General features: G+C 44.9%; 1 protein-coding gene across 1 annotated transcript in view; it reads left to right on the top strand.

The window, feature by feature from the left end:
• Positions 1 to 11,730, top strand: part of LOC143995846 (vomeronasal type-2 receptor 26-like) — a 101,117-nt gene extending 89,387 nt beyond the window's left edge. Inside the window, exons 4-6 of the mRNA XM_077490564.1 lie at positions 641 to 856; positions 3,650 to 3,773; positions 10,440 to 11,730. Coding sequence (XP_077346690.1) covers positions 641 to 856; positions 3,650 to 3,773; positions 10,440 to 11,332 — 1,233 coding nt within the window. The 3' untranslated portion in view covers positions 11,333 to 11,730. The remainder of the gene's footprint in view (positions 1 to 640; positions 857 to 3,649; positions 3,774 to 10,439) is intronic.
• Positions 11,731 to 24,246: the final 12,516 nt, after the last annotated feature.

Here is a 24,246-nt window from a genome sequence, read left to right as displayed (position 1 = left end):
GCACTGGACCACCTTTCCGAATCCTCCTTTCAGTTACTTTGCCTCGGGCCAGCCAGCCCCGAGACTCGGAACTGGGTGGATCCGCACCCCAGGCCATGAGAGCCCTGGGGGCTGGTCAGGAGGACCAAATGGTCCAGAAAGCACTTCTGGACCGGAACCCCCGAAGGACGTGACGTCAGCACCTTAAGTACCCTCTCCCAGAATGCACAGCAAGAGGACACTCCCAATGGGCTGGTTCCAAGAAAGAATTGGCACTTAAATGGACTGCATTCTAGCACCTGCCAGAGATGACAGAGAGAGAGATATCTATCTATATATAGATCTATATAGATATATCCATATAGATCTATATATATATATATATATATATATATACAAAATTATCCAATCTGAAAATAAAACAAATGGTTGATTCTCAGGATTAGTGGGTTGGAGGATTCTTTTCATATCAGAGAGATGTATATGGAGACATGGCACGATAATTAAAAAATAAACAATGCGTGATTCTCCTGATTCCTTCATTTCTATTCACATTTATAGAATAGCCAACTAGTACATTGAATCTGACCACTTTGTATTTTATCTCAGACTTTGTATAACTGTATATAATAATGTGTGTATTTCTGTCTTCCATGAAAAGCTGCACAAATATGTGAGGAATGTTCATTACAGGGACGGAACCAATATCCACTTTAATGAGAAGAATGAAAATCCAACTAAACTTTATTTAATCAGCGTGCTTTGTGTTAACCGGTCACATCTTCATCTTTACAAAGTTTCCACTCTTCTTGGCCCAGACTATGTGCCTGAAACATTTCCCAATATGAGTAATCCCCGCTTCTGGAAAACTGGCAAAGTAAGAAATGACTCGATGTTTTCTGTTTATATTGTTTGCTGAGGAGATCCATCATTTGGATTTATTGGGATCTTTTAGCCTTGTTTTAAGATATACAGTACTAGCAAATGTGGATGTCCATGAAAGGGGTAATTTTTCCGAGTCAGTGAAGATTGATGATTGCGGTAATTTTGTGGATGTAGAACAGTATTTATATTCTATTTTGTGTATAGATAAATAATATATATTTTCTTCTTTCTGTTATAAAACATATCCAATAAAATCAAATTTCTTCAGAAATGTAGGCCAATATGTATTCTGCTACGTGTTTTTGGTAAAAAATAAAATACATATACTGGAATTTACTTGACCAGTGCAGATAAGAGGTACACCACCCTAGGTAATTGACTGCTACCCCTTTATTACACCCCAACCCATCTTCTGCCCTCTTAACTATAAGAACGAGACCACACTTGCTTATTTGGGGTATAACTGGCCATAGCAGCCTTTATTTACAAAATTATAAATATATATACTGTATATATATATATATATATATATATATATCAACATTAACCATAATAATAATAACCCAAACAAACTATCAGTTCTTTTCCCCGGTGGTCTTGTACGGCACTTCCCCAAATCACATATCACCTTCTACACTGCCGGCCCGCTACCGTAATAGGCCTCCGGCCGTGATAACTTCAGCCCGGAGACAACTCCTTACCCGCAGTGTCCACTTTACCAAGCCAAAATGAAAAGAAAAAATGGCATGAGGTCCCCTCCAAATTCATACCAGACCTGAATTGGCCTGGTATAGATTTTGGGGGGGACCCCCACGCCATTTTTTTTTTTTTTTACAATTTTTTTTTTAGCCGGCAATTTCTTTTGCCCTGCTGACAGCTGATGGCTCATCGGTTGTTAAGGACATTCAGCTTCCCGACCTGCTACTTAGCAACCAGCTATACACTTTTGGTGCGTTTTCAGCGCTTTTCTAAAATGCAAGGCAGGGCATGCATTTTCTGCGTGGTTTGTCATGCGTTCGGAAATGCACAGATGTGAATAGAACATTATTGTTCTTGTGTAAGCACACCAATTTCACTTTCAGATCCCACACTTAGTTCTTTGGCTCTTTTTTTCCCGTGACACGCGCGTACACGTGGCAAAGTAGCTCATGGGACATTTTGGCATGTTACGGGCTGCAAGTTTTTTACTGTGCGTTTTGATGCACTTGTTGCTCATTTTTTTCAGGTGGCAAAAGTGTATTTGCTTCTGTGTTTTGGTGTGCCGTTAACAATTGATGGTACTGAAAGCGCAACTAGTTAATTTTAGATGTATGAAGGTGGCCATTCACTATACAATCTGATTGTACAATCTCCTTTAGATTAACCAAAACTATATAATAGGATGACACACCATCTATCCAATCACTCTATATTCAATCAGGCAGGCCCCTGCACTACATACACTATATTACCAAAAGTATTGGGACAACTGCACGCACATGAACTTTAATGGCATCCCAGTCTTAGTCCGTAGAGTTCAACATCATTTGGTGGTGGTGGGGGGGGGGGGGGGTTATGGTGTGGGTTTTCTTTCAGGGGTTGGGCTTGGCCCCTTAGTTCCAGTGAAGTGAGCTCTTAAGGTGTCAGCATACCAAGACATTTTGGACAATTTCATGCTCCCAACTTTGCGGGAACAGTTTGGGGATGGCCCCTTCCTGTTCCAACATGACTGCACACAAGTGCACAAAGCAAAGTCCATAAGGACATGGATGAGTGAGTTTGCGGTGGAGGAACTTGACTGTCCTGACCTCACCCCGATAGAACACCTTTGGAAAGAATTAGATTGAAAATTGCAAGCCAGGCCTTCTTGTCCAACATCAGTGCCTGACTTGACAAATGCTCTTCTGGAAGAATGGTCAAACATTCAACTAGACACACTCCTAAACCTTCTGAACAGCCTTCCCAGAATAATTGAAGCTGTTATAGCTGCAAGAGGTGGGCCAACTCAATATTGAACCCTATGGACTAAGACTGGGATGCCATTAAAGTTCATGTGCTTGTAAAGGCAGGCATCTTAATACTTTTGTTAATATAGTGTAGTTGATGGTACATCTAAAGGATATTGTATAGCGCATGGTGAGCTTTGCAGAACCCAGGACATACTTCCCCTATTTTCAATATTACAGCTCTATCTACATAGGCTGTTATCTGATCGCTCAGCTCCTGTACACTCTGCCAAATGAACGATCTATGGCTGTGTATTTAGGGACAATGGTATTCACTGATTGCATAGGAAAACCGCACACCTGGTGAGGGGTGGAAGAGATGTGGGGGAGTAGGAGGATAGATGATGCAGGGTGTGTACTAGTGAGGTCAGCTGGTAAACTCCTTCCGGGGTCATGTCCCAAGGTCTGTCCAGGAAGTAATGGAGAAATGTTTTTATATATCCAGCTAGACACTGAGGTAAGGGATGTGTAAGATAAACATAAAGCGTTTTTATTTCTGGAAAAGTAGTACATTAATGGCATATTGGTACATAGGGGAGCTGAAATTTAGAAGAAAAGAAAGTGAACTTTATCCAAAAATAGAGGCCCTATCAACATACAACAGAAATCAATAAACACCACAAATGAATGAAAACGCACAAAATACCGACCCCTGAATGGATCTCAGACCTGCAGAATTCACCTTGAATCCATTGGAGAGGAAAACCTGAACCTCATTCCTATTTGTAACACTTAGTTTGTATAGGCTCATGAGAAATGATCAACATTTACATTATAATAATGATAATATCTGATTTCAGGTTCCGGTATCTTTGTGCTCAGATCCCTGTCTACCTGGCAGCAGAAAAAAGTATGGATCTTCCATCCATAAATGCTGCTATGAGTGCGTTCCATGTCCAGAAGGAGAGATCTCCAACATTTCAGGTACAGTTTGTACACATTTTTCCCATGTTTTATCACTTTAAAGGTTCCTGAAAGTAAAGAAAGATACCTGTTGATCCTGCCAGAAATGTATTTAGTCCTGTTGTCGGCTGACTGCACACAGGATTTTGTAGACTGAAATCAGAAGAATGGTATCAGCCCTGCCCAGTTATATTTTGCTACTACTACTTATTTATTAAAGGTACTTATATAGCACCATAAATGTATGCAACGCTTCACATATACACTATATTACCAAAAGTATTGTGACGCCTGCCTTTACACACACATGAACTTTAATGGCATCCCAGTCTTAGTCCGTAGGGTCCAATATTGAGTTGGCCCACCCCTTGCAGCTATAACAGCTTCAACTCTTCTGGGAAGGCTGTCCACAAGGTTTAGGAGTGTGTTTATGGGAATTTTTGACCATTCTTCCAGAAGTTCATTTGTGAGGTCAGGCACTAATGATGGACGAGAAGGCCTGGCTTGCAGTCTTTTGGTATACGACGATCCAAGGAGCAATTGAGGAAATGATGGCCACATCTGAAATTGAGGGAGCAGGATCAGTACAGAAAGATCAAGAGAGTTCTTCTAAAAAGTAAGTAGTTGCCGTGTGTCATTATTATTATTATTATTATTAGTAGTAGTAGTAAACATTGTTCGTTTGTCAACTAAATACAATGTTTTTGGCAGATACAGGGTTAACTACATTTGGTCGTGCTAATTTGTATTCAAGAAGTTTAGGACATTGTTGTCTAGATGTGTTTGAAACCAGAAGGAATTGCAAACTTGATTCAGTGTAATGTAAGGAGAGGACACTCAGCAGCTCTTTACACATCTGGACTCAGGAGCACTAGTGTGGGGCACAAGAACAAACTTTTTAGGGTGTCCCACACAGGTGCTCCAGTGGATACTTGGGGTGTCTACATGTGTGAAACTTGTCCAAAAAAGGTAAGTATTCCAGCTTTGGTAAGGGAAAATATCATGTCTTCAGCTTTGAACTCTGCCAAAACAGACAATTGTATCCCACTTCCAAGCAATGTTTCATATTCCTAATTCTGGCCTCGAATATCTGTATGCTAAGTATACCTTTTTGTTTCATTCTCATAGGGGAGCAAAGACTCAGAAAATATGAGGACACCAGGAACCCCGCATCTCCTGAAGAAGGGGAACAGAGGTCACAACCTGAGGATGTGGAGGAAGTAGAGGTGGTTGAAATTAACACCACAACAGGTCAGTGTCTGACACCCCAGATTCAGGTAATAGATGTATGCCTGCATATTTATAATACATGGTGTGTATTTTTTGTTTTAGGTGATGTGCAGGTTGTGGAAGAACAGTCACATCATTTCACCAGTGACAGTGCCCAAAGGGTAATCCAGGACATAATGTTTTGTAGTCGTGATTTAGACTTTATAAAGCAAAAAAACAAATGAGATTGAACAAAAACGGAAGAACATGATTGATGTACTAGGAAAAATATAAATACCCCAAAAATGCCACCATTTTGTAAGTTTGTGGACACATTTTTTACACATTTTAAAAGCCAAATTTTGAAGATGCACACAGTGTGTCAACATGTGCTATCTGCCATCAGGGGATATCAATGTACGTGTTTTGTGCCTGCAACCCCTTCCTCGCAACTCTAGTATGTGAGAGGAAGTGGTTGCACCCCCAAAACACGTCCATTAATCCTCCATGATGGGAGATAGCACATGTTGACATTAGGCATGAGATCAGGAGGGAAATCCCCAGTTTGACTTCCAATTTGTGTGCATCTTCAAAATTTGGCTTTTACAGGGGTGACTTCACACCATCTGATGAAGGCAATAGCAACACATTTTGGACACTATAATGTCTGATATTGCCTTCAGTTTTTCAATGTTGAACTTTGTAAGTTCCTGAGTTGTGTATGTTTTATTTTGAAACATGCCTGTTTATGTACCCTAAAAAAAAAAAAACTTTATGAAACCAAGAATTTGGGTTTTTAACCAAAATATGTTTTACTATGCATATGTACATGTGCACGGAATAAAGGGTTTTATACTCAACAATGTGTGGCTTCTTCTTTCAATGATAATATGTGTTAAGTTGGTGTTTACAGTGGCAATGGGTGTTATTTAATAATGGAAAAACCACTTGGCACTACAAGTACACTAGGGAAACCTAGGCGAAAGCAAAAATAAACCCAAGCAGTAAATGAAAATCAAGATTTTATCTGATAAAAGAGAAAATGTATTCAAAATTTGCTGGCAAAGCTATGGCCCCCCTACCCTTTAAAATAGTCTACATATTTTTCTCACACTTCATGGGGGCTTTGGGGGTGGCAAGCCAGGACAGCCAGTTTCCAGGGCCGTCATGGTTTCCTGAAGTCCAGCCTCAGTCCCAACTGAACCAACATAACTAGGATTATTGCATTTCAAAAAGTTATGCAGGATGCAGTAAGATAAAATTATGTGGTTCAGTTTGTACTCCGCCATATTTATGACTGTTTGAATTAGGCAGAACCGGCTAGCCAGGATCCTAAACGTATTCTCCATGACTCTTCTGGCTCTGGTCAGCCAGTAATTAAAAACCCTCTTCTCTGGGGTGAGGGTCCAGTGGGGGAATAGTCTCATCATGTGGTCACCCAGACCAAATGCCTTATCTGCAATGAAGATAAATGGCAGTCCTTCCACGTTCTCCGGAGGTGGCAATTCCAAGCTACCACTCTCAAGACGTCAATAGAACTCGATCCGGGCAAAGACTCCACCATTCGACACCTGGCCATTCATCCTCATGTCCACATAGAGAAATATGTGTCACCGACACCACCGCCATCAACACAATACTATGAAACCCCTTCTAATTATAATAGTATGACCCCGAATGGGGTGGTGGGACGATGTGGACGTGCTTTTAAATTCTGCAATTACCTATCGAGATAATTGGAGAACAAAACTTTAAACAGTACCATTTGAAAGTATTCAGGCAGGCATTTTCACTACATGCTTTGGGGAGTTCATCTAAATCTGACCACAAAAGAGGTCGGTATAGTGTGTATGGGTTTGGCAAAGTCAGCAGATAGAGTATTGTTATCAGCTGACTTAGCGGTTGGGGGGGGGTTCCGAAATAAGCCTCTTCCACTCTGCCTGAATTTAAGGACACAAATAACATTTGTACACATTTTAGGAGGTGTTTAGGGTAAAGCACTACAATGGAGCTCACACAATAAATTGTTAAGTGACTAGGCTAAGTGTGTATGGGCCCAGGATAGCATGCTGGGGAGGTTAGTGAATGCAAATATGCATGAAGGACAAAAAAAAACTTTTAAAAATTCCAGCATGCATGGGGACAAAGAGAAAATTCACAGCATATTACAATCATGGTAATTAGGGAATGATGAAAGAAATATAATATATTAGCAAACATTAAATACATAGAATGTGATGTTAAAGGAGAAATCTTACCTTAATATAGTCCTTCTGCAGGACCTGGATGATGGCAGAACGGGTCTCTAGAATAAAGATCCCCAGAGCCTGGGGGGAGATGCCTGTTGAGAACTTGAGATCTTGCAGGCTTCTCCCAATCACCAAGTACCGCAAAGTGGCGTCTAGCCTCTGCTCAGGAGTGATGGCTTGCTGCATTCAGGTATCCTGCCTGCTGATATACGGGGACAGCAAAGCCAACAAACAATGAAAAACGGGGTCCGTCATCCTGAGAAAATTCCTGAAATCATCAGGGTTATTCTTCTGGATCTCCCGTAGCAAAGGCATGTGAGAGAATTGGTTATGCTGGAGCAAACAATTCTTGGTCCATGAACTCCTCCTTGCCCTGTTCATGAACTGGGCTTGGGTCAAAGCTAGAAGCCCAGCACCAAGCCCCCGCACAGCACAAACTCTACGACGAGTACGTACCCGCAACAAGGCTTCAAAGCGGTCGGCTGGTCAGAACTAACTAAATAGAATGCACTGAAGAACAGCAAGGCCTGTGAAGAGCAAGCTGAAAATCAGTAACGAGCAGACAGGAACGCACCGAAAAACAGATACAAACCCACAAGCACAAACTGAACAGCAGTAAAATGATCTTAAAAAGCACAAGTCTGAAAAGAGCGAATTGTCTCTCACCAAACTTCTACTAACACAAGATAAACACGAGATTAGCAGAAGGAGCACAAAGGGTGGCACACTGGCTATTGAACTTCCCTTTTATAGCCCCGTTGTACGTCACTGCGTTCTTGGTGGTCGGAATTTGGTGTGACCTTGTGTATGCAAGATAAGCTTGAGCAGAATTCCGTCGGAAAAAACATCTTTTTCGGATGAGAATTCCGATCGTGTGTACGCGGCATTAGTTGGTGAAGTAAAATTAGAAAAATATATACATAAAACTATTTATCAGAAATAAAAAACTGATAATTGGCATGTGTGTATATATTCACCGCCTTTATTATGAAGCCCATAAAAAGCTCTGGTGCAACCAATTACCTTCAGAAGTCACATAGTTAGTGAAATGATGTCCACCTGTGTGCAATCTAAGTGTCACATGATCTGTCATTACATATACACACCTTTTTGAAAGGCCCCAGAGGCTGCAACACCTAAGCAAGAGGCACCACTAACCAAACACTGCCATGAAGACCAAGGAACTCTCCAAAAAAGTAAGGAACAATGTTGTTGAGAAGTACAAGTCAGGGTTAGGTTATAAAAAATATCCAAATCTTTGATGATCCCTAGGAGCACCATCAAATCTATCATAACCAAATGGAAAGAACACGGCACAACAGCAAACCTGCCAAGAGACGGCCGCACACCAAAACTCACGGACCGGGCAAGGAGGGCATTAATCAGAAAGGCAGCACAGAGACCTAAGGTAACCCTGGAGGAGCTGCAGAGTTCCACAGCAGAGACTGGAGTATCTGTACATAGGACGACAATAAGCTGTACGCTCCATAGAGTTGGGCTTTATGGCAGAGTGGCCAGAAGAAAGCCATTACTTTCAGCAAAAAAACAAAATGGCACGTTTTGAGTTTGCGAAAAGGCATGTGGGAGACTCCCAAAATGTGTGGAGGAAGGTGCTCTTGTCCAATGAGACTAAAATGTTACTTTTTGGCCATTAAAGAAAACGGTATGTCTGGCGCAAGCCCAACACATCACATCACCCAAAGAACACCATCCCCACAGTGAAACATGGTGGTGGCAGCATCATGCTGTGGGGATGTTTTTCAGCATTCGGGACAGGGAAACTGGTCAGAGTTGAGGGAAAGATGGATGGTTCTATATACAGGGATATTCCTGAGCAAAACCTGTGCCACTCTGTATGTGATTTTAGGCTAGGACGGAGGTTCACCTTCAAGCAGGACAATGACCCCAAACACACTTCTAAAGCAACACTTGGGTGGTTTAACGGGAAACATCTAAATGTGTTGGAATGGCCTAATCAAATCCCAGACCTCAATCCAATAGAAAATCTGTGGTCAGACACAAAGATTGCTGTTCACAAGTGCAAACCATACAACTTGAAGGAGCTGGAGCAGTTTTGTAAGGAGAAATGGGCAAAAATCCCAGTGGTAAGATGTGACAAGCTCAGAGACTTATCCAAAGTGACTTGGAGCTGTGATAGTCGCAAAAGGTGACTCTACAAAGTATTGACTTTAGGGGGGTAAATAGTTATGCACATCGATTTTTTTCTGTTATTTTGCCCTATTTGTTGTTTGCTTCACAATAATAGAAAAAAAATCTTCAAAGTTGTGGGCATGTTCTGTAAAATAAATTATGCAAATCCTCAAACAATCCATGTTAATTCCAGGTTGTGAGGCAACAAAACACAAAAAATGCCAAGGGGGGGAATACTTTACTTTGGTGCTAAGAATTTGCATGCATCATTCATTCTAGGGGGGGTACAACTGTCAGAAACCATAGTGGAGAAGGATCTGGGGGTTTTGGTAGGTCATAAGCATAATAATAACATGAAATGCCAAGCTGCAGTTTCCAAAGCGAGCAAAGTCTTGTATTAAGAGAGGTTTGGACTCCAGAGAGCGAGAGATATCATTTTGCCCCTGTACTAATCATTAGTAAGACCTTATCTGGAATATGCAGTTCAGTTTTGGGCACCAGGTCTCAAAAAATATATCGGGGAAGTGGAAAAAGTGCAGAGAAGAGCAACCAAACTGATAAGAGGCATGGAGGAGCTCAGCTATGAGGAAAGATTAGAGGAATTTAATTTACTCTCTCTTGAGAAGAGTAGATTAGGGGAATATGATCTCCAAGTGGTCCTTATAGTGAACTTGGTGTTGGGTTATTCAGTTTAGGTCATCACAGAGGATAAGGGGGCACTCTTTACATCTAGAGGAAAAGAGATTTAATCTACAAATACAGAAAGGTTTCTTCACAGTAAAAGCTGTTCAAATGTTAGAATAGACTACCTCAAGAGCTTGGTTTGGCCAGCTATGTAGATCGCTTTAAAAAAATGCCTGTATTCTTTCCTAAATGTACAAAATATAACATTTATAGGTAATGTTGATCCAGGGAATCCCCCTGTTGGAGCAAATTGGATCACGTTTCCTTGGGTTTTTTGCCTTCCCCTGGACCAACTGTGGGTATAGGATTGTACCAACCAGACTAACTATGTACCTATGTTTTCTCAGAAGCTCTGGCCCAGACGCTCATTGTGTTTATATTGTTCTTCCTGCAGACAGTGAAAACTGCATGAAATGTCCTGATGATGAATGGCCAAATGAGAAGAAGGATAGGTGTGTTTCAAAATTGGTGGAATTTCTCTCCTACACGGATGATACAATTGTTGCAGTATTTTCACCCGTCTCCATCCTCTGTTGCCTTCTGACTGGTTTAATATTGAGGTTATTTATACATTACAGGGACACCCCAATTGTTAAAGCCAATAACCGGAACCTGAGCTATCTTCTCCTGGTCTCCATCATGTTGAGCTTCCTCTGCGTCTTCTTGTTCCTTGGCCGCCCGGTAGATGTGACCTGCATGCTACGTGTAACCTCTTTTGGAGTCATCTTCTCAGTTGCTGTCTCTTCTTTACTTGCCAAAAGTATCATGGTGTGTATTGCTTTTAAAGCCACCAAACCTGGGAGTCCCTGGAGGAAATGGATGGGAACAAAACTGCCCAATTGTATCATTTGTGTCTTCTCACTGGTTCAAGTCATAATCTGTGTCTCTTGGTTGTCTATTTCTCCCCCCTTCCAGGATCAGGACACTCATTCTTATCAGGGAAAGATCATCATTCAGTGTAATGAGGGTTCAGTTATCGGCTTCTACTCTGTCCTGGGATATATGGGGCTTCTGGCAGCTGTGAGCTTCATTATATCTTTTTTAGCCAGGACATTACCGGACAGTTTTAATGAGGCCAAGTACATCACCTTCAGCATGCTGGTGTTCTGCAGTGTCTGGATTGCGATGATCCCGGCCTACCTGAGCACCAGAGGGAAATACATGGTGGCTGTGGAGGTGTTTGCTATAATGGCATCAAGTTCTGGACTTCTTGGCTGTATATTTTTCTACAAATGTTACCAAATTCTGTTCAGACCTGACCTAAATGTAAAAATAGTTATCCACTAATATTTATGGAGGAACATTGGGTTACCAGTAGTTATAGCTTTATCTCTATTATTGTTAATTTTAGTATTTCGTTAGCATATTGAGAATGAACATTATTACTTTTAAACTTTTACTCTCCCGGAGAGGTAGATGAAGAGTCTACCGTTTGCTCTCTTGAAGAACTAAGGACACCGCTGGTATCTGACACTTTGGGTTTGTTGGAAACCTTGTCCCCTGCTGGGTGTAGTGGTTCCTTCCACCGGCTGTTACATCACTACAGGACAAAGTAGTCACTTAGTGAGGAGGAACCACAGAGTCCAGAGGGGAAGAAAACCATCACAAAGTGTCAGATACCAGCACCACCCATCGCTTTTCAAGATGGTAAAATTTTTACTCACCACCCTCCAGAAAGGTAAATATTAAACATGTTCTTTTATAAACTGCTTGTAATATCATAATTCATATTTATTATTGTATGCAGATGTATCCAGCTATATTAATAAATTAATTTGGCTTGGTGTATTCTCCAATAATTTGTAATATTAGTTGAAGTTGATGAGAACATGTTCTCAGTAAGTTCACATTTTAGGTGATGAGTTGACTTCATTTTATGTACAATAGTTTTTATTGACTTTATAAAACAGTAGAGGGGTACAGAAGGATGAAGCCGTACAAATTACAGCAGAATGAATGACAAGAGCAGAATTATGAAGAAAAACAGGCCAGATAGAATTATTAGACTGAAAATAAGCTCACAGCCAGTAGTGTTGGTGTAGAACCAATGTCTTCATCCTGGGGATGTAGGGGGAAGGGGGTATAGTGAGAGAGGATTAAGGATTGGGGTTAAGGTTGGGTAGAAGGGGGTGTAGGAAGGGAGGATTAAGGTTTGGGGTTAAGCCTGGGTAGTAGAAAAAGACAGTGGGGGGGGGGGGTAATCAAATAAGGGAGTGAACTAATAAAGCAAGGAAATAGTTCCAGTCAGTAAGAGAAGGCAATGTAAGTACATGTCATCAGTCTTATACAGTACAGTTGGGTTATTTAACCATATGGACCAAGATAGAGCATATTTTTGGTAGTAGTACATTTTTTGATGCTAGTAGTTTTCCCTTTTCAGACTGATAGTTTAAGTCTCTAAGGCCGCGTACACACGGGCGGACTGTTCGCCCAACTTTGTCCGCTGAACAGTGTTTCAGCGGACAGTCCGCTCGTGTGTGGGCTTCAGCGGACAGTTTCAGCGGACAGTCTGACGAACAAAGTTTTTCGGAATTTCCGTAAGACAGTACGCTGATCTTGGTTTGAGCGGACAGTCCGCTCGTGTGTAGGCTTGTTCGTCAAACTAAGTTCCGCGCATGCTCAGAAAGGATTTACACGGCGAAGGTTGCATTGCAGTGTATTGGACGTCGTATTTTTCGTCCCGTCGTACATGCCGTTCACGTCATCGCGCACGCTTTCAGCGGACTGTTCGTTCATCGTGTGTGGTCAAGTCCGTTCATGCAAATTTTGAGCGGACTGTTTGTCGAAATGTTTGACAAACAAAGTTGGGCGAACAGTCTGCCCGTGTGTACGCGGCCTAAGAGTGTTGAATATACTGGGTTGTGAAAGGAAATTCATGAAGTATAACAATATTGGGTTTAGCTGAAAAGAGTAGGTACAGAACCCTGAATTTTGCATCCAGCGGTATTTGTCTGAATGCAGTAATGCAAACGTAGGGTCAGGGTAAGGTCCGAGTGCCTATAATATTAGAGGTGTAGAGTTTTGTGGGTACTGCCAAAAATGTAAATACCGTATTTCCCTTGAATCAGATAATAGGTTAGTATAACCAGGGGGGGGATTTTTTTAGGTGTGATTCATTTGTTTTACAAACTACTGTTAAAAATAAAAAAGCTTTCATTTAAAAAATGCAGTATCTGACAAAAGTGAGTACACCCGTCACATTTTGTAAATATTTTCTTCTATCTTTTCATGTGACAACACTGAAGAAATGACACTTTGCTACAATGTAAAGTAGTGAGTGTACAGCTTGTATAACAGTGTAAATGTGCTGTCCCCTCAAATTAACTCAACACACAGCCATTAATGTCTAAACCGTTGGCAACAAAAGTGAGTACACCCCTAAGTGAAAATGTCCAAATTGGGCTCAAATTGTCAATATTTTGTGTGACCACCATCATTTTCCAGCACTGTCTTAAACCTCTTGGGCATGGTGTTCACCAGAGCTTCACAGGTTGCCACTGGAGTCCTCTTCCACTCCTCCATGACGACATCACAGAGCTGGTGGATGTTGGAGACCTTGTACTCCTCCACCTTCGCTTTGAGGATGCCCCACAGATGCTCAATAGGGTTTAAGTCTGGAGACATGCTTGGCCAGTCCATCAACTTTACCCTTAGCTTCTTTAGCAAGGCAGTGGTCATCTTGGTGATGTGTTTGGGTCGTTATCATGTTGGAATACTACCCTGCGGCCCAGTCTCCAAAGGGAGGGGATCATGCTCTGCTTCAGTATGTCACAGTACATGTTGGCATTCATGGTTCCCTCAATGAACTGTAGCTCCCCAGTGCCGGCAGCAGTCATGCAGCCCCAGACCATGACACACCCACCACCGTGCTTGACTGTAGACAAGACACACTTGTCTTTGTCCTCCTCACCTGGTTGTCGCCACACACGCTTGTCACCATCTGAACCAAATAATTTTCTCTTGGTCTCATCAGACCACATACATGGTTCCAGTAATCCATGTCCTTAGTCTGCTTGTCTTCAGCAAACTGTTTGCGGGCTTTCTTGTGCATCATCTTTAGAAGAGGTTTCCTTATTGGAGGACAGCCATGCAGAACAATTTGATGCAGTGTGTGGTGTATGGTCTGAGCACTGACAGGCTGACCCCCCCCCCCCCCCACCTCTGCAGTAATGCTGGCAGCACTCATATGTCTATTTCCCAAAGACAACCTCTGGATATGACGCTGAGCACGTGACCTCAACTTCTTTGGTCGACCATGACGATGCCTGTTAAGAGTGGAACCTGTCCTGTTAAACCGCTGTATGGTCCTGGCCACCGTGCTGCAGCTCAATTTCAGGATCTTGGCAATCTTCTTATAGCCTAGGCCAGTGATGGCGAACCTTGGCACTCCAGATGTTTTGGAACTACATTTCCCATGATGATCATGCACTCAGAAGTGTAGCTGAGCATCATGGGAAATGTAGTTCCAAAACATCTGGGGTGCCAAGGTTCGCCATCACTGGCCTAGGCCATCTTTATGTAGAGCAACAATTCTTTGTTTCAGATCCTCAGAGAGTTCTTTGCCATGAGGTGCCATGTTGACCTTCCAGTGACCAGTATGTGAGAGTGAGAGTGATAACATTAAACTTAACACACCTGCTCCCCATTCACACCTGAGACATTGTAACACTAATGAGTTGCATGACTCGTTAGTGTTGCAGGAGGGAAATGGCTAATTGGGCCCAATTTGGACATTTTCACTTAGGGATGTACTCACTTTTGTTGCCAGCGGTTTAGACATTAATGACTGCGTGTTGCCTTATTTTGAGGGGACAGCAAATTTACACAAGCTGTTATACACAAAATGTTATACAAGCTGTAAACTCACTACTCACTACATTGTAGCAAAGTATCATTTCTTCAGTGTTGTCACATGAAAAGATAGAATAAAATATTTACAAAAATGTGAGGGGTGTACTCACTTTTGTGAGATATTGTACATAGGTTTAACCATATGTTGGTATGTAGCATGGAGAAATTTCTATCATACTTGTAGATCAACATGTTTCACCATCTTTGGCTTCATCAGAAAAGCGTGCTAATAGTACTAATGAAACAACAAAAGATATATCATCACAGTATTCAAATCAACACAACAGCAAAACTGTACCTACCAAGCAAATACAGAGCATCCAATCTCCAAATGTGTTTTGGAGAAAACCATAAAAGTAAAATGGGGGAGCAGAAGGGGGGTCGTCCAATGGTGCCTCACAAGCCCACGCCAAGGGCATAGGATTTAATGCTAAACCTCCCATATAGGAGGGTAAGAGACCTCAGAAACTATAAAGTAATAATGATAGTTCACTAAGAGTATTCAAAAAAACACATAACATAGTATGACCAGCTGATGAATTCAAGGTACTTTATAGGTCGCTTACTTGGGTTTAATCTGTTGAAAATATGGGGAGCCTGTTTGTTCTCTGGATGGTATAGATGTGATAAGGGGTTTGTTTAAAACGCTATAAAGACAACATACAGTGGGGAGAACAAGTATTTAATACACTGCCGATTTTGCAGGTTTTCCTACTTACAAAGCATGTAGAGGTCTATAATTTTTATCATGGGTACTCTTCAACTGTGAGAGACGGAATATAAAACAAAAATCCAGAAAATCACATTGTATGATTTTTAAGTAATTCATTTGCATTTTATTGCATGACATACGTATTTGATACATTAGAAAAGCAGAACTTAATATTTGGTACAGAAACCTTTGTTTGCAATTACAGAGATCATACGTTTCCTGTAGTTCTTGACCAGGTTTGCACACACTGCAGCAGGGATTTTGGCCCACTCCTCCATACAGACCTTCTCCAGATCCTTCAGGTTTTCGGGTCTGTTGCTGGGCAATACAGACGTTCAGCTCTCACCAAAGATTTTCTTTTGGGTTCAAGTCTGGAAACTGGCTAGGCCACTCCAGGACTTTGAGATGCTTCTTATGGAGCCACTCCTTAGTTGCCCTGGCTGTGTGTTTCTGGTCGTTGTCATGCTCAAAGACCCAGCCACGACCCATCTTCAATGCTCTTACTGAGGGAAGGAGGTTGTTAGCCAAGATCTCACAATACATGGCCCCATCCATCCTCCCCTCAACACTGTGCAGTCGTCCCATCCCCTTTGCAGAAAAGCAGCCCCAAAGAATGATGTTTCCATCTCCATGCTTCACGATTGGGATGGCGTTCTTGGGGTTGTACTCCTACTTCTTCCTCCAAACACGGCGAGTGGAGTTTAGACCAAAAAGCTTTATTTTTGTCTCATCAGACCACATGGCCTTCTCCCATTCCTCCTCTGGATCATCCAGATGGTCATTGGTAAACTTCAGAGGCGCCTGGACATGAGCTGGCTTGAGCAGGGGGAACCTTGTGTGCTCTGCAGGATTTTAATCCATGATGGCGTAGTGTGTTACTGATGGTTTTCTTTGAGACTGTGGTCCCAACTCTCTTCAGGTCATTGACCAGGTCCTGCCGTGTAGTTCTGGGCTGATCCCTCACCTTCCTCATGATCATTGATGCCCCATGAGGTGAGATCTTGCATGGAGCCCCAGACTGAGGGAGATTGACTGTCATCTTGAACGTCTTCCAGTTTCTAATAATTGCACCAACAATTGTTGCCTTCTCACCAAGCTACTTGCCTATTGTCTTGTAGCCCATGCCAGCCTTGTGCAAGTCTACAATTTTATCCCTGATGTCCTTACACAGCTCTCTGGTCTTGGCCATTGTGGAGAGGTTGGAGTCTGTTTGGTTGAGTGTGTGGACAGGTGTCTTTTATACAGGTAACAAGTTCAAACAGGTGCAGTTAATACAGGTAGTGAGTGGAAAGCAGGAAGGCTTCATAAAGAAAAAGATAACAGGTCTGTGAGAGCCGGAATTCTTACTGGTTGGTAGGTGATCAAATACTTATGTCATGCAATAAAATGCAAATGAATTATTTAAAAATCATACAATGTGATTTTCTGGATTTTTTAGATTCCGTCTCTCACAGTTGAAGAGTACCTATGAAAAAAATTACAGACCTCTTCATGCTTTGTAAGTAGGAAAACCTGCAAAATCTGCAGTTTATCAAATACTTGTTCTCCCCACTGTATACATGCATATCAGAAATATCCTAAATGTAGTATATTAGAGGCTGGGAAGTAGATGGAGGTCCAATAAGAAAGTGAGGCCCGGAATGGAAAAGACAGAAAAGAAAAAGTAGTGCAGGGCCGGGCATGACCGTGTGTTTAGGGGAGACAATGCATGAGTTAATATGAAGAGATAAGAGGGGAGGGGACAGTGAGTAAAGTCCATATATATATATATATATATATAAGGAGGAGGCGGGGCTGGACTGGGGAACAGAAAGTTGTGGAGAAAGAAAGGAGGAGGCAGTTTTTCCCACCCACCCTCCCTATATGTTGTCTCTGTTTGTTGGTTTATGCAGGGCCGGATTAACATAGGGGCTATTGGAGCTGCAGCTCCAGGCCCCTTTCTCAAAATAGGCCCATTTGCCCCAAAAAAAAAAAAGATTGACTTTGAGGATTGTAGCTCGGTGATCAGGAGTCGCAGAGACCCCATATTTGGGGGGTAGGTAGCTAAAGACCCACTCCAGCACTGGTTAAAATATGGGGCTGCTATCATCTATGGTTCCGGAGATACGGGGCTCCTTGCACAGCCTGTCAGAAGCTACATACAGAGCAGCAGTATAAATACAAGCTGGAACACTCTGCAGCAGACTGAGAGGATGAACTCTCAGAGCTTATAATAATTATTTGTATATTACTTATGATAATTAACCCCTTGCCACCCAGGCCCATTCTGAGACTTCTCTCCTACATGTAAAAATCATCATTTTTTTATGCTAGAAAATTACTCAGAATCCTCAAGCATTATATATTGTTTTAGCAGACACCCTATGGAATAAAATGGCGGTCTTTGCAACTTTTTATGTTACACGATATTTGCGCAGCAATTTTTCAAACTTTTTTTGTAAAGAAACTGTTTCATTCATAAAAAAAACACTAAAGTTAGCACGATTTTTTGTTGTGTACTAAGCGATGCTTTACATTTTTTTACAGGTTTAGAGTTACAGAGGAGGTCTAGTGCTAGAATTATTGCTCTCGCTCTAACGATGGTGGCATATGTAACCTGTGTGTATCTGGCTCTGATACTAACCAGTGCCTACCCAGGGACTGACTAGTATCTCTCCCCAGCCTGTCCCCACACACCCTCTCACCTGCTGACCTGTGAATGGGACAATCACTCCCACAGTGTTATTGTGTTCTGCCAGTGAATACAATGATTAGTGTTGCTAACTATAGCTGGCAGCAATAAATGTTTTGGGGAAAACCTGACAGGCTGGTTGTACTCAAGTCGGTTGACTGTAAAACCAGCTAGCCCATACATAGATCGACTATGGCCGGTCTCTGCTTAATTGGTGTAATTTCAATCCATGTATGGCCCGCTTAACCACTACGCAGTCCCTAAACATCCTTCCACAAACCTTTACATTTTTCCTTCCCAGATTACTTCATCCTCCTCTCCTATTCAAAGTGCCCACTGTCATACCCTCCACACTTCTCTCCTGTACATACTACTCACTGTCATATGCTCCATACTCCTCTCCTATACATAGTGCTCACTGTCATACCCTCCACACTTCTCTCCTATACATAGTGCCCACCGTCATACCCTCCACACTCCTCTCCTGTACATACTACTCACTGTCATACCCTCCACACTCCTCTCCTGTACATACTACTCACTGTCATACCCTCCATACTCCTCTCCTATACGTAGTGCCCACCGTCATACACTCCCTCCACACTCCTCTCCTGTAATTACTGCTTACTGTCCTACTCTCCACACTTCTCTCCTGTACATAGTGCCCACTGTCATACCCTCCACACTCCTGTACATATTGCTCACTGTCATACCCTCCACACTCTTCTCTTATACATAGTGCCCAATGTCATACCCTCTGCACTCCCCTGCTGTGCATACTGCCCACTGTCATACCCTTCACATTCCTCTCATGTACATAGTGCCCACTGTTAGACCCTCCACATTCCTCTCCCTCACCTGCACATACTTCCCACTTTTATACCATCCATACTCCTCCCCTATGCCTCTTACCCACAAAAACTGTTCTTTAAAATTGTACGGAATATTCTCAATGTTACCAGCTCTAGAATGGGCACTTTTGTCAGTTTAACTAAAGGAAATCTCACAGTCCTCATATTTGTTCTGCCCCATTATTAGTACTTATTTAATTTTGTGATCACGATTGTGATGTATAGAGGAACATAGGGGGATGTCAGCTACTCTAAATATAGCACTTGTAAAAAAAGCGTCCCTGAAAATATTTTTGAAATGTTGACAACTATGCCCTTAGGCACTGCCAAAGGGCCACAGGGTCAGTAGGGGGCCCCATGAGAGGCTCCTGTAATATTAAAGCGGTAGTAAACTTTTCTAACATTACTACTTTTTAGAGGCCCCAGGGTAGGTTATGCCATAATGTACAAGTATGCCCAGCATATTAGCACATTAGGGTACACTTAAATTGTCAGACTGAGCCCTCCAGTGCTGTATTGTGATCAATCTGGCGGGGCCCGGGCACTTCCATCTTCACCTGATCTTCCTTCTGGGTTCTGTGCCTTCCGTCACTTGCCTTGGCCAGGCTGTGATGCCATTCCCACACATGCTCATGTGCATCCTCTCTCTCCCATCCCCCCTTTCTCATCCTGCCTCCCTTACCCCTCACACCTTTCATCCCCTCTCTCTCTCTCTCTCTGTCTCTCTCTCTCTCTCATCCTCCCTCTCGCTCTTTAATTGAATTTGTTATCACAAAAAATAGTTAGCATTTTTATTTATTTATTGTTTATAAAAGGCCCCACCAAAATCCTCAGCACCAGGCCCACAATGTTCTTAATCTGGCCCTGGGTTTATGTGTTTTCTTTCTTTCAGGAGCATGGCAGATGGTCGTCATGGCAGCTGTGGATTGGCGGTGTTTTGTTGGTCTTTGATGGTGGCAGTAAACATATGTGATGGAAAGGGGTGGGGGGCTCATCAGTAGTATGTGCCCCTCCGGTGTATTCCAGCGAAAGGTTAGCTGGAATACTGTAATGGTTGCACTGCGGGAAGGGGGTTGTCTCCGAGCAGGTTATCCGCTGGAGGCCTATCGTGTGGAAAAAGGTCCCGCAGTGTATTGGTGGAATATGTGTTGGAGTTCGGGGTTGCCGTCAAAGACCAACAGACTGGAGTTATACAAGTTGTTACGGAGGTGATATTTTGGTATATATTTGATATTGGAGTTATTTATATGGTGTGAATAATAAATAGGCTGCTATGGCCATTTATACTCCAAAATTAAGGTGTGGTCTCATCATTTTAGAAGGGTAAGAAATGGGGATGTTGGAGTACAAGTGGTATAGCAGTATGAGGCAGGTTGGGTACCTCTGAACTACACTGGTCATGCCATAAAATATGGAAAAGGGATCCCGTTTCTCCTCATAATCGACATATATTGGATTGTATCAAGTGGAATCTAAAAGGACATGATGGGGTGTTTTTTGGTAATGTTGCCAGTGGCTGAAACAGTGGAAGGCTTTATATGTAGTGGAGGGTGTGATTTTCCAGCTGCTCTCGGTGAAGTGTGCACCTATTTCTGCTTCCCATCTATGCATAGTATTGGTTTGGAAAAAAAAATATTTTATTTTAATAGGCTGTAAAAGAGTGCTATTACTTTTTTGTGGTGCTTATGGTCTTAGAACGATGAATATACAGAGGAAGGAGGTTCAAATGCTTGATTAGAGATTAGTTGTCTTAATAACATGAGGCCCTTGGTGCTCTGGTGGCAAATCAGCAGTTTAGGGATGAACTGATGAAGTAGGTCAGCAGGGAAGCTGATCAAATGTAGCAGTGGTCTCCAAACTCCAATGGTGGGCATAATTCCTGCCACTGACGCCAAAAAATGGAGCACAATTCCTCCCACTGACACTAATGATGAAGCACCATTCCACCCACCAAAACCAATGATGGGGAGCTATTCCTCCCACTGACACCAATGATTTTTTTTTTCTATGAAGAAAGAAGACTCCATTGGGGACCAGGTTTTATCCGGCGTTGCGTTCCTTTAGAAGTGGAATTTGTCTAGGATGATTGCTTTATAATAAAATGAAATGTTTGGTAACTCCATGCCTCCATATATGAATTTACTTTGGGGTTGAGATCCTAGTGCTGGGGAATGTGAAGGCTTAATATGTGGGATTTAGTTTTGTTCAGTTTATACTATATTGGCCATAGGGCAAACCGGGCACTTGCCCGGTGGGCCGCGGCTGCCAGGGGCCGCCATCCTGCAAGTCCTTGCGGGGCTTGAGCTGGCGCCGTTCATCCAGCCTCTCCTCGGCCGCCCGGCTGCTTAGCCATCGGCGCCGGGGGGGAGGAGCTAGATGAGACTCCTTCGGCCTCTGCCTGTACAGGTCAGCCGTCGGTGTCGGGAGGAGGAGCCAGAGCAGACAACTCGGAGCCGGTGAAAATGTGAGTTCAGCGCCCCCCCCCCCCCCCCGTAAACTGCATAGAAGGAGGCCTGGGGGCGGCTGCATATAGAAGACTAATTCTCTCCATCTTCCTCCTGCAGTAGCGGAATACCTACGAGAGGGAGAGGAGAAGCATTCAGAGACTGCAGGAGGAGGATGGAGAGAATTATTCTTCTCTGCTGCTCCCCCCTGGGCTCTCCACCGCACCCATACTCTCTGCCATCCCGTGCTCTCCACCTCCCCCATGTTCTCCAAGGCACCCATACTCTCTGCCACCCCCCCCCACATTCTCCACCTCCCCCCATGCTCTCTGCCACCCCCCATGCTCTCTGCCACCCCCCATGTTCTCTGCCACTCCCCATGCTCTCTGCCACCCCCCATGCTCTCTGCCACCCCCTATGCTCTCTGCCACCCCCCATGCTCTCTGCCACCCCCCCATGCTCTCGGCCACCCCCCATGCTCTCTGCCATCCCCCATACTCTCTGCCATCCTCCCATGCTCTCTGCCACCCCCCATGCTCTCGGCCACCCCCCATGCTCTCTGCCACACCCCATTCTCTCGGCCACCCCCCATGCTATCTGCCACCCCCCATTCTCTCGGCCACCCCCCCATGCTCTCTGCCATCCCCCATGCTCTCTGCCACCACCCATGCTCTCTGCCACACCCCCATGCTCTCTGCCACCCCCCATGCTCTCTGCCACCCCCCATGCTGTCTGCCACCCCCCATGCTATCTGCCACCCCCATGCTCTCGGCCACCCCCCCATGCTCTCGGCCACCCCCCCATGCTCTCTGCCATCCCCCCATGCTCTCTGCCACCCCCATGCTCTCGGCCACCCCCCATACTCTCCGCCTCCCCCATGCTCTCTGCCACCCCCATGCTCTCCGCCACCCCCATGCTCTCCACCTCCCCCCATGCTCTCCACCTCCCCCCATGCTCTCCGCCACCCCCCATGCTCTCCGCCACCCCCCATGCTCTCCACTACCCCCCATGCTCTCTGCCACCCCCCTGCTCTCTGCCACCGCCCATGCTCTCCACCTCCCCCCATGCTCTCTGCCACCCCCCATGCTCTCCCCCCATGCTCTCCGCCACCCCCATGCTCTCCGCCACCCCCCATGCTCTCCACTACCCCCCAATGATCTCCACTACCCCCCAATGCTCTCCGCCACCCCCGCGATGCTCTCCGCCACCCCCCATACTCTCCACCTCCCCCCATGCTCTCCGCCATCCCCCCATACTCTCCACCTCCCCCCATGCTCTCTACCATCCCCTCATACTCTCCGCCTCCCCCCATGCTCTTTGCCTCCCCCCATGCTCTTTGCCTCCCCCCATGCTCTCTGCCTCCCCCCATGCTCTCTGCCTCCCCCCATGCTCTCTGCCTCCCCCCATGCTCTCTGCCACCCCCCCCATACTCTGCACCTCCACCCATACTCTCCGCCATCCCCCCATACTCTCCACCTCCCCCATGCTCTCTGCCATACCCCCTTACTCTCCACCTCCCCCCATGCTCTCCACCTCCCCCCATGCTCTCTACCATACCCCCTTACTCACCACCTTCCCCCATAATCTCCACCTCCCCCCATGCTCTCCGCCATCCCCCCATACTCTCCACCTTCCCCCATACTCTCCACCTCCCCCCATACTCTCCAACTCCCCCCATACGCTCCACCTCTCCCCATGCTCTCCACCTCCCCCCATGCTCTCCGCCACCCCCCATGCTCTCCGCCACCCCCATGCTCTCCACCTCCCCCCATGCTCTCCGCCACCCCCATGCTCTCCGCCTCCCGCCCCATGCTCTCCGCCTTTCCCCAATGTTCTCTGCCTCCCCCCATGCTCTCCGCCACCCCCCATACTCTGTACCTCCCTCCATGCTCTCCGCAATCCCCCCATACTCTCCACCTCCCCGCATGCTCTCTGCCATACTCCCTTACTCTCCACCTCCCCCCGTGCTCTCCACCTCCCCCCATGCTCTCTGCCATATCCCCTTACTCTCCACCTCCCCCCATGCTCTCCACCATCCCCCCATACTCTCCACCTCCCCCCATGCTCTCCGCCATCCCCCATACTCTCCACCTCCCCCCATGCTCTCTGTTTCCCCACATGCTCTCTGTTTCCCCACATGCTCTCTGTTTCCCCCCATGCTCTCTGTTTCCCCCCATGCTCTCTGCCACCCCCCATGCTCTCTGCCACCCCCCATGCTCTCCACCTCTCCCCATGCTCTTTGCCACCCCCCATGCTCTATGCCACTCCCATGCTCTCCACCTCCCCTCATGCTCTCTGCCACCCCCCATGCCCTCCCCCCATACTCTCCGCCTCCCCCCCATGCTCTCTGCCACCCCTCCATGCTCTCTGCCACCCCCATACTTTGCACCTCCTTACATGCTCTCCACCTCCCCCCATGCTCTCCGCCATCCCCCCATACTCTCCACCTCCCCTATGCTCTCTGCCATAACCCCTTACTCTCCATCTCCCCCCATGCTCTCCACCATCCCCCCATGCTTACCGCCATCCCCCCATGCTCACCGCTATCCCCCCATACTCTCTACCTCCCCCCATGCTCTCCACATCCCCCCATGCTCTCAGCCATCCCCCATGCTCTCCGCCATCCCCCCATGCTCTTTCCTGGTCCCACCTCACCCCCTCCCCCTCTCAGG

The sequence above is a fragment of the Lithobates pipiens genome, unplaced genomic scaffold, assembly GCF_037356315.1.
Source record: "Lithobates pipiens isolate NorthernLeopardFrog02 unplaced genomic scaffold, aLitPip1_a1.2 Scaffold_19, whole genome shotgun sequence".
In the NCBI taxonomy this organism is placed as follows: Eukaryota; Metazoa; Chordata; class Amphibia; order Anura; family Ranidae; genus Lithobates; species Lithobates pipiens.
Note: the sequence above shows the minus strand (reverse complement) of the source record. Positions and strands in the feature narration are given on the sequence as shown.